Below are 14,572 nucleotides of genomic sequence, written 5' to 3'. Positions count from 1 at the left end.
GTAGAATCGAAATCGTTCTGATACGTTAATGTAGACAAAAATATAGACGCAACAATTACCCATATATAAAAGACTTAGTAAAGCTCAGATGAAAAATAGAACAACATTGATACTTTTAAGCGAATTTACTTCAATTACACTCTAAGAATAAATTATGATCTTTGTAAATTGTGTTTTATTTAACGACGCTCGCAACTGCCGAAGTTATATTAGCATCGCCGATGTGCCGGAATTTTGTCCCACAGGAGATTTTTTACATGCTACTGACTTAAATGCCATCTACCTGAGCCGGGCTCGAACCCGGAATCTCGGGCACAGAAGGCCAGCACTCTATCGACTGTGCCACCCAGGCCGGTAATTATGATCTTAAAACAGTTTCTGTTCGAAGCACGGTTCTCCACAAGCCCATGCAAATTTATATTTGCGTGTAAGTGTTTATCATGTATAAAATATACAAGAATTACATAGGCCTATAGGATAGTTAGTGTAACCCATCATATTCATTAATGATCTCAATACGGACACCGTCAGCCGTTCTTGATAGGCTATGTCCAACTGGTATTCCAGTTTCTGCCCGATGTTTTGTAACATTTCTTGTGTCAATACTGTTCACTGCATTAGCTACTATAACTTGCTCCAGTGCTCTTGAATCTAGAAATCCTTTGAATAGTTCCATAGGAAAAGATGTTGGTCCTACAAGTCCAATCCAACCCACGGGAAGAAAAGTTCCGACATAATTACTTCACTGCGACTCTCGTTTTGTTGACAACTTTGAGTTGGAAACACTTCTTGTATATTCGCTTGAGATATGATGCAAAAGTGCAATACACGCAGCTACGATTAATCTCTTATCAATAAAATTTTGTAGTTAACACATTCTGCACACATTTCGAAAAGTCCGTTTCACTATCTTAACGCATCCCATTGTTTGTATAGCCACTTTCCTTCATCACTAACAACTTTCAGTCACAAATAAAATACATTGCACAGGTAAACCAAGTACAGCACATGCAACGCTTGTATCTTCAGATGGGCGAGGATTATTATGTTGATTTCCTCTAAAACATAATATCAAGTAGATGCATGACATATTACGCATTTAACATATTAGACTACATAATTAAATATTTGCATCGTCTTATGGACACTGTTCTTTCATAACATGTGATAATATTTTAATTTCCTTTGTTAAAATGTTTAATATCATTAATTTAATTCAATTACTAAGAGTTGCATATATTAACTTCGGATTATTATAAGAAAAAAAATAGTCTCAACCAAAATCAATACGCCTATTCCTAAGTAGGAGAGAGTATAGCGAGAAGCTGCATTAAGTCCATAGTAGCTTACGTATGAAATGAGCCGTCATGGAACGGGTGTCATCAGCTGCCGCTGATTCTTTGTGGCCGGTTAATAAGCCCAAATGACTATTTAAAAATTCTGAAAGAAATTAAATAAAACAGTATAAAATAATTTCAAAATGGATGAATTCCTCTGTAAGGAAAGTAATTTTAGACCCTGAAACTTCGGGTTTCAAAAGAAGTCAAAGTTGCTTCCAGGTCCCAATGATGGCCAGCGAAATTAGTAGTTTCAGTCCCGTCACTCCTCTGGGAAGCAGAATGCCTTGATCAGAGCTCGCCAGAGAATTCTGTTTCTTGCCTACGTCTTGATCTCATTCCAGCTCCTTCCTTGTTGTTCGGGTTCATTTTTGAGTGTATTGGCATCAGGTGATTTTAGGTCTTCCTCTTCTTGTGCTTTTGTTCCTTGGGGTTTATAGTCAAAACTTGCTTTGGTGATATTACCAACTTCCCTCCCTATTTGATTAGATCCTGAAGCTTCGGACTCTAAAAGAAGTCAAAGTGGCTTCCAAATCTCATATATGCCACTGATTAAATTAGACACAAGGTTCGACAACCTGGTTTAAAGCTGGATTCTCAACGTTGTTACCTGGTCAACACGCTGGTTAATCGCCATGAAGATTGGTTTCCCCGTTTTGAAACAGGTTGCTTAACCTTGTTTTCAGAATTATCACGCAGATTTGCATGTATGTATTTATCCACAATGTAAATGGGTAAACATTTAGTGTCGTGCAGTGTTTGAACATGAGAGGGGATATCAAGATACTACAAACTTCGCCCTACTCCATAGGCATCCCAACAGTACTTGGAAGTGAAGCATGTAAACTAAAATAACCGAGTCATTAAAAACCAATAAGAGCCCTTATGCTCGGTTCATATTTGCCGAGTCTTTGTAGAACTGAAGCTTCCTTTGCGTTTGTTCAATCTTCCCCTTCCTTACATATGTTCGGTGCCTTTCTTCTTAGTTCCTCCTTACCCTGTACTTTTATATTTTAGTTGCATAAGGATGTCAGGCACATATCTTGCGAAGTTACGCATAGTAATGAGTATAGGAAATATTTTTGTTATTAATATGACTAAACAATCACATAAATATACGTATAAATAAATCAAACAAAATATATTTAGAAAACGCATATGTTTAAAGTACCGACTAGTATGTGCAAACTTCAAACATGAGAGAGGAAACCAAAACATTGCAAACTTCGTCTTATACCATTTGAAAAAACTAATCGCAAGATAAGTGCTCAAATCCTTAAGCGGTTTGAAATAGTGTCCTGCAATGTTCGAACATGAGGGTGGCAACCAAGATATTACAAACTTCGTCTTATTTTATATGAAAAACTAATCGCAAGGTCTATGCTAAAACATGAAAGGTTGAGAGTGGAGAACAGCGAATATTTTATAACAAATTGGAACAAACACGACAGGCCTTCTTCTGCAGAGCGAACATCGATGAATGTCGAACTTCGTCATAATCGACTAACTTGAATCGAACATGGTGCCTGTAATACTTTGAAGATTCGTATAGTCACACAAATATTGTTACCAAGCAACTGTGATTTATTTAAATATTATGTGAAGAATGTAATTATAGCCATTTTCTTTCGGTAGTGGGTATAATAACAACTGCCATGTATTTTAAAAACATAATGTGATATACGTATATGTACGTATATTTCTATCGAAGTTTAATCATATTTTTATAAAAAAAATTACCTGTCCTTACATCTAAATTAAACTTCACAAGATGTGTTCTAAAATCCTTACTCAGCTAAAAGCATAAAGGGTTGGGAGAGGAGTGTAGGAGAGGCCAGCAAACTTAAAAAGCATAGATCATACAAGGGACAAGACCGAGCGAGCGAGACAGATCCGCTTCTTCAAGAATCTTGTCACGCTCGACAAACTTGAACCGAACATTGAGCATGAAATGCACGACATTAGTGAACATCCGGTGGCAGTAGTAACACATTACTCTCATAGTACGATTAATAATAATAATAATAATAATAATAATAATAATAATAATAATAATAACAATAATAATAATAGAATATGAAACCTAACTTAGAAGAATAATTGTATATGAAGGGAGCATCCTAATTAAAATAATATGTATATTAAAACACCTAATAACAATTAAAGTACATATGAGGCGTTCCGTAAGAGAAGGGCGAACCCCCCAAATGTACAGCTGTCAAAAGAAAAAGTTACCGCTCTCCTGAAACAAAGTTCCATTCGGGTATCTTCGCTACAATTCGGAGACAGGCGATGTTACATGTTGTTGGACCACGTTGCCTGATATCTAAGGTTATAATTGAAATATTCTTGGTGTTATTCAATAGCATAATGGTAGCGTTCAGGCCTCTTATTCATGAGGTCCTGCGTTCGACAACAACCTCGTGCTTTTTATGTTCTTTTTTGTTCTGTTTTTGAGAGATACAAACTATACATAAAGGCTCCTTTCTCTTTTACGATTATTTTAGTAATTAACATCAGCTTCATTAGTATATTATGCCATGACTTTATCATTATCATTATGATATTGTGGCTGCAAATGGAAAGAAAAAAGATTTCATTCTCAATAAAATATCTTTCGTGGCATAAACATAACAAATTTACTGGCGTCGTCCTTAAAACATTCAAACAATTAAGCGTTCAAAAAACAAAACAAAAAGCCACAATTCAATATTTAGTCTATCTTCCTCTTATCTCGATCATCTTGCAGTCGAGTGGGCATGGAATTGACTAGTCTTTGCAAATAGCGACCGTTCTTAGACACGATATTCCAGGAATTCTGAACATATATACATAAGTGTTCTGTCCATGGGCAGGTCTTTCATTGCAAACCCAGCAATCTCCAACCTTTCCTATTTTCTGTCTTCCTCTTAGTCTCTGCATATGATCCACATATCCTAATGTCGTCTATTATTCTTTTCAACCAGAGACCCAACCAATTCCTTCTTCTCTTTCTAATCAGTTTCAGCATCATTCTTTCTTCACTCAATTTTTCAAACACAATTTTATGTCTTATTCTGTCTGTCCACTTCACGCGCACCGTTCTTCTCCACATCCACATTTCAAATGCTTCAATTCGTTTCTCTTCATTTCGTCGTAATGTCCATGATCCTTTCCCAATACAATGCCACACTCCACACAAAGCACTTCACTAGTCTCTTCCTTAGTTCTTCTTCCAGAGGTCCGCAGAAGATCCTTCTTCTTGTATTAAAAGCTTCCTTTGTGCATGTTTGCAGTTTTTCTTGGGAAGGATAGGCCTAAAAGCGGTAACATCCCGTTGCTTTCCGCACACCACTATCTCCTTCGCATCTTATTAAATTCCAGGGGGCCCAAGCGTGGAGATGAGGAGAGTGGATTTGACTAATTGGGCCCTCCGGACTTCACCGAAAGTCATGGCAAGGGTTAAATATTAATTGTATCGGGATGTTTGACCCGATCAGAGACCGGGAAATCTCAATTAGCCTTTGCCCCCCGCATCCTGGACTAGCTTCTACGAATCATCAGAAAATCTTAGAGTGTGATTGGGCCAATTTTTCAGAAAATGTTTCCACACTTTTGCCCTCGTAGCTCAGCGGACGAACGTCGGAATTTAGATGTCAACGTCTCAGGTTCAATTCCTCGTTACTCCTTTTCATTTTATTGTGGTTCAAGATAGTATAATGTAATAATACAAAAAGAAAAACTAATAGCAGTATTATGCAACTGGATTTTTCCAAACCTAATATTAAATTTATGTTATTTATATCGCTAAAGAACGATGACAATATAAATAACTTGAATATTATTTATACAGTATCACTAAAGAACGATAACAGAATATATATGATAAATGTTGGTTTGTTTAATTAATATATTATATAATATGTATTTAATTATCTAAATAAAATAACCTATTTTACAAAGAAAAATGGTTATTTGTCCTATAATAATTACTTACATAAAATACAGATTATTTATATTGCGAAAGAACAATAACAATATAAATAACTTGAAAATTATTTTATAATGCTAATGAAGGAAAACCGAATATAAATGATAACTTGAATATTATTTATATCGCTAAAGAACGATAACAATATAAAAAACGTGAATATTATTCATATGGGAATTTCACAGATTTATTACAGATGTATTTAAGAAACTGTAGAAGAATAGTAATTAGTAACAGTGTCCTATTTATTCTTCTTGGAGCCAAATTTGTAACTTTTAAAAGTGTGGTTACTATGTTGAAGTGTATGTGTTGCAACGGATGCTTGATTTGTTATATATGTGAGTCAGTTATGGGATGCTTGATGTCGTCGCAATGTCGTAATTATAGTTTGATTGTGTTTGTGTGGCTATTGTGTATTAATTTATTATGTATGGTACGGAAAGCTGCATATTTGTGTTATAGAAGTGTTACGTATGTGTGTTGTTAATGTTTTTGTGCGAAATCGTGCGTATTTGCTTGCTTTCCGCACAAAACCAATACGCGGTAAGTGTGAAATACCACATTCAGTATTCCCAACGTAACACACATAACAGTTTCCCTTTTCTTACCGCTTAAGCGCCATATTCATTTTACTGCTTTAGGCTTTTAACATATTATTTTTGAGACGTTTAACATAGTAATAATTATAAATTGGAAACTTACCACTGCAATTTCACCTAAATTGCACGGTTAATTATTGTTTTTAAATTTTTGCAAAAATTAAGTAAACTCTACAACACCACAAAAGTTACTGCATTTGTAATGCAAGTAACATTAAGGAAGCCGTGAAAAAATCAACAAGATTCCAGATGCCGATGTTATTACTGCAATATGTTATATAAATAATATTGTTAAAATATTAAAATGAAAAATAAATCATTACATAACCTTACCGTTTGTTTTAAGTTTGCATTTACAGACTGGGGGGAAAAAAAGACAGACGTATATCACGGCCTGCTTGAATATAGTAAACACAGAAAACATTTTATAGCAACAATGTTGAAGATAGATATTTTAGTTTTTAAAAGTTGCCGCCATTGAACAGAAACCAAGATGGAGATGTCATTGCAACTAATTAGAAATTCGTCTTTCAGGTATGTAATAAACGATCTTCGCACAAAATAATGTACGATACACGAGCGGTATGTTTGTTTTCATGTTCGAGGAAAAGATTGAAAAAGCGAAACGTAGTTGAGCTTTTTTAATTTCCGAGAACATGAAAACATCAACATACCGTTCTTGTAACGCATATTACTATTGTATGTTTCAAATTGATAACTGATATTTGTTTTGCAATCGCAATGCCTAATTTACGGATTGTTTATGTTTTGTTTACATGGCGTAAGCTAATTTAATTTTCTTTTCCATTTCTTTTAATGCTTATCTTTTTTGTGTATAAAACTATAGCCCTAACATACATATGTAAAATAGGGCTAACCCCATTGGAGATACAATAATAATTATTATGATTCATATCGTTATAAAACGATAACAGAATACAAATGATGACTTGAATTTTATTCATATTTCTAAAGAACGATAACAAAATATAAATAACGTGATATCCATAAAGAACGATAACTGGATGTAAATGATAACTTGAATATCATTTACATCGCTAAAGAACGATTAAAAAACAAAATGAGAACTTGAATAAGTCCCGAACCCACAACCTTCGAATCACTAAACAAGCACTCTCCCGCTGGTCTACGAGGCTCAGATATGGAACACTTTCATAGTTCCCGAACTGCTTGTACAAGCACATGCATCGTGTAACATCGCCGCGACCCGAAGTGGACTTTGAAAATATTCGCTGTTCACGAGTGCGGCCACTTTTTTTTTTTTTTTGACAACTGTACATCTCACTTGATATTTGTCAGAAGAAGAAAAATAAAATTGTTTGTATGCATCTGAAGTCTGATTAATGTAATATGTAGCTAGTCGGCGATGTATGCAATGAAGGGGGAAAGAAATTGGCCATTCCACACCATCATCTCCTGGTCTAGTTGCCTCATAAGTGGTGCCTTCTTGGTATCAATTATGGGGTTCAGATATATCTTCGGACAGTTGAATAAACAACAACAACAAACTGAATAAATTAATTGAAAAAAGTCAAAATAAATATAACAATTTTTACAGCATATATACAGCCAAAAACTTAATTAGGAACACATGCTAGAAGGACAGATAGAACGTATCCCTCAACAAATTCTCTGTATATGTACCTCATGTCCGGGTCCTTAAATTTACGCTTACAATGGCCTAGTGTGCGTCCTATATTCATTATTATTTCTGTCCGAAGTGGATTGAGTGTTTTACGTGGGCTGGACCCGGGACGGATCCGTTCACTTAGGCATGGTTTGGCCCATTGTGTGTCCCTATATGAGATGATTGTCCAAGTCCGATAGGTGGCCTGGGGTGGCATTCGTGAATCCGACGCTGACAGGTGAATCATTCTGCCTCAGCCTCTGGCAGAGGCAAGTCCCGTTTCGCGGAAGAGTAGCCTGATAAGCACCGGGGGGGGGGACCCCAAGCCCTTCCTGATCACCCGATGCTGACTGATGGGTCATCTTGCCTCAGCCCCTGATACAGCCAGGTCCCCTTCGCATACGAGTAGCTTGATAAGCCCCAGGGACCCGGAGTCCCAAGTCGTTCCTATATCAGCATTGGAAACCCGTACTATCTCCAAGACTTCATTCCAGCCTATTTGTACTGTTGCAGATGATAGATGAAATGAGGAGTGATGTGGAGGTGGGAGAATTTTGGTGAAATGATAGAGGGAAACGGGAGTACCCCGATAAAAATTACTGTAGATACGTAACACTTAAAACATTACTTAACATTACTACTGTAAACTTAATTTCTTTTCCAAATTAATTTTAATTGCTTCAAAGATAACTTAAATGAGATTCAGTTACAGGATGTGTATTCGTAACAATGTCATTTTGAGTTTACATCGCATGTAAAGGAATATTTGGAAATAGTTTTGTTTCATAAGAATGTAGGCTACATTCTTTACTATTTTGTAATTACGCGAAAAGGTAAGAAATTAACAGATACACTCAATGTTAAATGAGTTTTATTGTAGGCCTATTATATTTAGTGTTCTAGAGATCATAGCGTAATAAAGAATATTAAAAACCAAACAATTTGCGTAATTAATTCATTGAATACTTTACGTTTCGATCTACAGTAATTTGATCCGAAACGTATCTGATGAGACTTTTGTTTACATTATCCTCTCGCAAGTCTTGCGGAGTGGAGGTACCCCACTGTGGAACAATGACCTCAAGGAGACCTGGTAATCTTTGTAGCGTTGCAACACGTTGCATTTCGTATTCTCAAAACTATTGGACGTATCAAAAACTTATTTGACAAAAGTTGTTCGCGTTGACTTTCCTCTGTGAATTAATGCAATAGGTTCCCTTCCACTCTGTATATGTATCAAATATTGCTGTTATCTTTGACATCGTATTGAATCTGTTGTGGCCTGGGGAAGTGAAGAGAGAAAAGGTTCTTCTTCTTCTTCTAGTAACTGATGGAGCTCGCTATATGGTGAAAACTGGCAAAGGTCTGCAGCTTCTCTACCCTGTAATGATACATATAACATGCATTGCACATGCACTACATAGGGTTGAAGAAGAAATTCGGGAAAATTATCCTGATGTGGACAAGTTAATTGCAACAGTGAAGAAGATCTTCATCAAAGCTCCACTTCGAGTGCAGAAATTAAAGAAAATTGCCTTTTCTGTTCCTTTGCCTGCAAAGCCCATAGGGAAACGTGGCTTAATGCTGCAAACTACTACTGTACCAACTACAATGTTATCGAAGATGTTGTCAACGAAGGCGAAGCTTCCTCTACCAAAACTGCCAAGATGATGTTTTCAACTTCTACACTGACCGGGGACCTCGATTATATTAAGTCAAATTTCAGTATAATATGAACAACAATCACAGAATTAGAAGGAACTGGTGTTAAACTCTGTGATGCTCTTCAACTCGTGACAAATGTGGAAAGTGAGTTAAAGACTGTACATGGTAAAGTTGATGAATGTGTAAATGGAAAACTACAGTGTGATAGGTCGGAACGAAGGGTGCTCTATACTCTGCAAGATTGGTGACATTCTGAGTGGTAAGCCGGCGACGTTCGAGGAAGGTAATGATTTGACTAATTTCAAATATGCCCCAATAACATCTTGCTATATTGAGCAACCTTTCTCCCGATACAAGTCAATGCTACGTGAAAATAGGAGATCGTTTTTATTTGAAAACTTTAAAATTTTTTGTGATTTGTTATTGTAATTCTTTGTGACCGTCCTTCATGATGAAACATTTCTTTCGTTTTGTGTAGTGTCGAGTGTTATATCTTGTTTGATTACATAAACTCAAAAATTTATTAATAAAGTTTAATATTATTTTTATTTATGTGTTAGTTTTTTTAAAGAATCAATAAAATTTTAATTCTAGCAACGGTAAGATTTTAAAAATGTGTCAATTTTTATAGGTCATATTTTCACCATTTTTAGGTCATAAACTTCCAGGCCCCAATTATTAACAATGAGAAAAAATGCATTTTTTTTAAACCTCCTAATATAGTTTTTCCTAAATTTACATCAATTGGCTCATGCCCTTAAAAAAAAAAAGAGAGAGAGAGAGACATAGGCCTATACTTTCTCGACACTCGGTTATATAGAAGAAAAGAACTTAGGCTTACACATAGAAAAACTGCGTTCCACGTTGACTAACACAGTTGCATCTTGGAATTAGGCACGTCACTTAAATGTACATCTTTAACGACGTCATTAGGATATTATATGTTCCATAACACATTTGAAATATCACTAAGTGTGCTATATCCACTGTGTTGATGTGAATATTCTATAAGTTCGGTCCAGTACTAGGATGCGATCCCGGACGTTGTCAGACGAGTTTTGTAGCGCCTAATTTTATTACCAAGAACAACAAATACCTGTGAAGCTTGGCATAGACGACTTATTATTTTAACGTGAAAAGCGCACTCCTCACTATATCATTTCTGGGAGAGAAATCAACCTGGAAATAGAAAGAACGGCAAGTGACATATCTCCACGCAAGAAATGAAAACATACGTTAACTTAGATAACAAAATTCAGAGAATTGTGAAAAATATGGGGAGTACAAGGATAACTATAATATATTGGGGTACTTACGGTCTCTTGGACATAACGTAGTAGGAAATTTTCGACTTTTATTTATTTAAAACATAATAAAAAATTACATTTTTAAGATTGCAATATTCATTCATTCATATTGGCAGCAAGTAATACTATGACCAAGTTGTCAATGTAACGAACATGTCACATGTTACGAAAAAATACTTGTTAACAACTTATCATTGTGACGAACAGGTATTGTGACGAATTGTCAGTGACTAAACTTGCCGGTGACGAAACATTTGTGATGAAACGTCCTAGACCTTCCAAAAAGCAATGAACTGCCAACAGAAAGGAATGAGAAGCCAGGGACGTTAGAGGAAGGGATAAGTGACCTTTTGAGGCCTGAAGGGATATTTCATTGTATTATGAAATGAATATGATGATAATTAACTCCATTTATGACTGTCAATTCACTGTAAGAATAATAACATATTCTTTCTGTGCGAAAAAATTTCTTATGAATTAAGATACATTTTATTGTCATAAATCAAACTATAATCAATTACAACTATTTTAAAAATTCAAAATTCATACCAGTTCAGTTACAGAGTAGCCTATATTCTATATTGAAATGTGTACGAAATGTATCATTATTTATGAACAAAAATATTTACAATAATTACAGTAACCGTGAAAGTAATAGAAGACAACATTCTCAGAATTCAACTGCGCTTGTGCTATTCTCTTACAATACATTTTCTTTGAGAGGAAGAGAATCCCAAAATTTCATGCGTTCCTTGAACATATCTTGTTTCATACTGATGTTGAGAGGCCTAATTCCATACGGTGGCGGAGTTGACGGTGCAACATGGCCGAACTCCAGGTACGCAATTTGACTGTCAGTGACATTAATTGGCTGCCACTGAACACCTTGTGGCACATCACCTCCAGACGGAGTTGGAGATCTGAAATTAACAACAACGTTGCCTTGTGTCAACAGCGACGATACTTTATTATGAGTACTACGTAGAACTCAGTTAAGTGACTTTTTTTTACAAACTAAGAAATATGACTGCAATAATGAGAATATTTGGTATTAAGTGTGTCAATTATTCGAGATAGAAAGAATGTTTTTCACTATTACAGTAGGACTCCAATTTAGAGGAATAGCGTGCAAACACTAAGTCCGCCCGAGACGATGCACTTTACGCACCAAGACCTCTGCACTCCTTCAAGTGTTATTGTAGGTAAAGTAAAGAGGTACATAAGAAAACTGTTAAAACGAACCCCTTCCTTATTAATACAAACCTGCTTTATTATTATTATTATTATTATTATTATTATTATTATTATTAGTATGTAGTTAAATATACAGTACCAAAGCAGTCTGTTCCCTTATAGGTGTCATAAGAAAAATTAAATTCCTTCTATAAATAAAATATACGTATCTTTAAACAGAATAAAACATAAATATAATATTTTAGTAATTTCAACAAAAATGAATCAATTACAAATATATTTCCATTACTTGTTCTATCACTTATTTCGTGACATAATATTTATAAAATCGATCACATAATAATCTCTGAAGGTTAATCAGATATCTTACAGTCAACTTAACTATTAACTGGGTCTTAATTTATTGCAGCTTCTCTTTATAGTTTCCCTGGATACATTATTTCAAGCATTTTCAATGTTATCAATTGCATCTTTTCTAGAGTATTTCTTTAAGAACTCACGGACATTTCCATTTGAATCATCTCTTATCATGCAGTGAATAAATATGATGAAGGATGAGTGGAACGGAGAAAAATTCTCTCCGGCACCGGGATTTGAACCCGGGATTTCAGCTCTACGTGCTGACGCTCTATCCACTAAGCCACACCGGATTTCCATTCCGATGTCGGATTGAATCACACAAATTAAAAAGACACGTGGTTTCCATTTAGCGTAGTAATTGACACAGCCAACTGTTTTTTTTCCTCACTTTCACAGTTCATTGATCAAGGGCCTTTTTTCTTAACGTACTGTACATACTGTATCAGACAGGTATTTCTCTTTTTCAACGCCTAAAAGTCCAATTGTCCAAGAAGTAAGCATGTGAAATATAATTATTATTGAAAACGTAACAAGAGATTGAAGATTTTATATAATATGATACAAAGATATGATTTATTAAAATTATCTTCTTGTTTGAATTAGATGACAAATGGTGGAAAATGAAACATTACACACTTCTATTCTAAAGAAGCATTCGTTATGAGTTGTACGTCTTCTACTTCACAGACAAGATTATGGTATGTTTTAAATATAAAATGAAAGGCATAAATCAGATAAGGGAGTCATCACTTCGGAATATTCTACTGTAAATTAAATTAATGTAAGATTTCTGTGTTGGACAAAAATAGTCCAGCTGTTTGTGTAGCAACACCACATAACTTACGGTATCTAACTCGGTGTAATCAGAAGAATTACTTCTCTATAAGCAAACAGCAGTGACGACTCGTCCGTAATACGTAGGAAATTTAAACTGTGGCATAACAAGCTTTTTCACAATATATGTATATTTTATTTTAAATTTAAAATTCGTGCTGATTCCATTGGAAGTTATCTGTTGAGAGTGAGTGCAGCTACGAGTATTGGTGAGAGAAACAGTGAAGAAGATCTTTGAACAATATAAAACGTGACTTTTAAAATATCAGTATTATTATAACCACTTGCCGAAACGTTAATCCTAACATGTCTTAAAAGAATATACGCTTCAAACGAGAATAATCGCTTCTGATCAATGTCATAATAATACAAGTCTAGACTTCCCATCAGCATCAATGAAATTCACTTCGTATATCTGTAATTATTTAAGATTAACTTTATGATAAATGACAGATTGAGAACATTGATCATAATATAATACACCAGGGCCTAATTCCACGAAAGTATGGTCTATTGCCTTATTACTCTTATCAGTTATTAGCAGGGAGCGAAACTTGTTTGCCCGATGAAACAGGTTTGCTGTGAAACAGGTTTAAGAGTAGTCATGGTCAAAGAGAGAGAGAGAGATAGGCAAAGACTAGTCTACTGATTTCGGCATTACGACATTAATCGTAGAATGAAACCATTTCAGTTTTGCGTTACACGACTCATATTCATTGTTTGTAAATTTAAATGACTTATTCAAGCCAGCAAATATTGTACAGCTAAATGTTAAAAATGTTTATGCTCGACCATGCCGAAATGTACTAATTATACACCTAGTAGCAGTCCTTTAATGCATGTCATTAAAGTACACCTACTCATTAAAGTACAGGTCTTCAGCCAATGATAACTCAGCTTACATGTGTTCAGCCAATGAGAAGTCAGCTTTGTACCGTTATAAAACCGCAAGTATCGATTATTCTCGGATATTCAATCGAAAGAGAATTAGCGAAAAATCACGGAGGTTGAAATCCAATATTGTCGCAGAAGGTTATGTTCTGTTACTATAATAATTAGCGTTAATTGTAAATAACATTCAAATAAATTCAATTTGCCATCTCGTTTTTCAATGTCGAATTCAATAATCAAGGTTATAATATTATAATATTATCAAGTTTAACGGGATTATACATCAAGGTCAATGACATTATTGTTCCTCGGAAAAAATCAATACTTTCGCGTCTGCGCACATCTTACAATTCACGACCTAGAACAAGGTTACTTCCGATCTTGTCAGATACAAATAAAATGTATACATCTGAATACCGGTAATTTCAAGTTAGAAATATGGTCGAGCATAAAAAGTCGTATGAAACTCGCCTATAATGGTAATTAAGAATCTCGTATGAAAATTATGAAACTCGCTTGCGCTCGTTTCATAAACATCCATACTCGCTTTCTTAATTACTATCATTATAGGCTCGTTGCATAATGTACTATAATACACTCACAGAAAGGGTTAAAACAATGAGTTACTTCAAGGATATAAAAAATAGACTACTGGTTGCAGAGTAGCATTTCTCACATTGAAACAGTCATCCAACACTTTCATTGTTAAAGTTGACGTAATTGAGGCATTAAGAGCTTTTACGTTGAATGACTCTGAATTTACATCT

At 35.0% G+C, this 14,572-nt stretch overlaps 1 protein-coding gene across 1 annotated transcript in view; it reads right to left on the bottom strand.

Annotated features, from left to right (window-relative positions):
* Positions 1-10,992: 10,992 nt before the first annotated feature.
* The window catches only part of LOC138705176 (juvenile hormone esterase-like), an 89,148-nt gene continuing 85,568 nt past the window's right edge, over positions 10,993-14,572 (bottom strand). Inside the window, exon 10 of the mRNA XM_069833881.1 lies at positions 10,993-11,446. Coding sequence (XP_069689982.1) covers positions 11,227-11,446 — 220 coding nt within the window. The 3' untranslated portion in view covers positions 10,993-11,226. The remainder of the gene's footprint in view (positions 11,447-14,572) is intronic.

This window comes from Periplaneta americana, chromosome 8, assembly GCF_040183065.1.
Source record: "Periplaneta americana isolate PAMFEO1 chromosome 8, P.americana_PAMFEO1_priV1, whole genome shotgun sequence".
Lineage (NCBI taxonomy): Eukaryota > Metazoa > Arthropoda > Insecta > Blattodea > Blattidae > Periplaneta > Periplaneta americana.
This window is presented reverse-complemented; position numbering and strand designations above follow the sequence as displayed.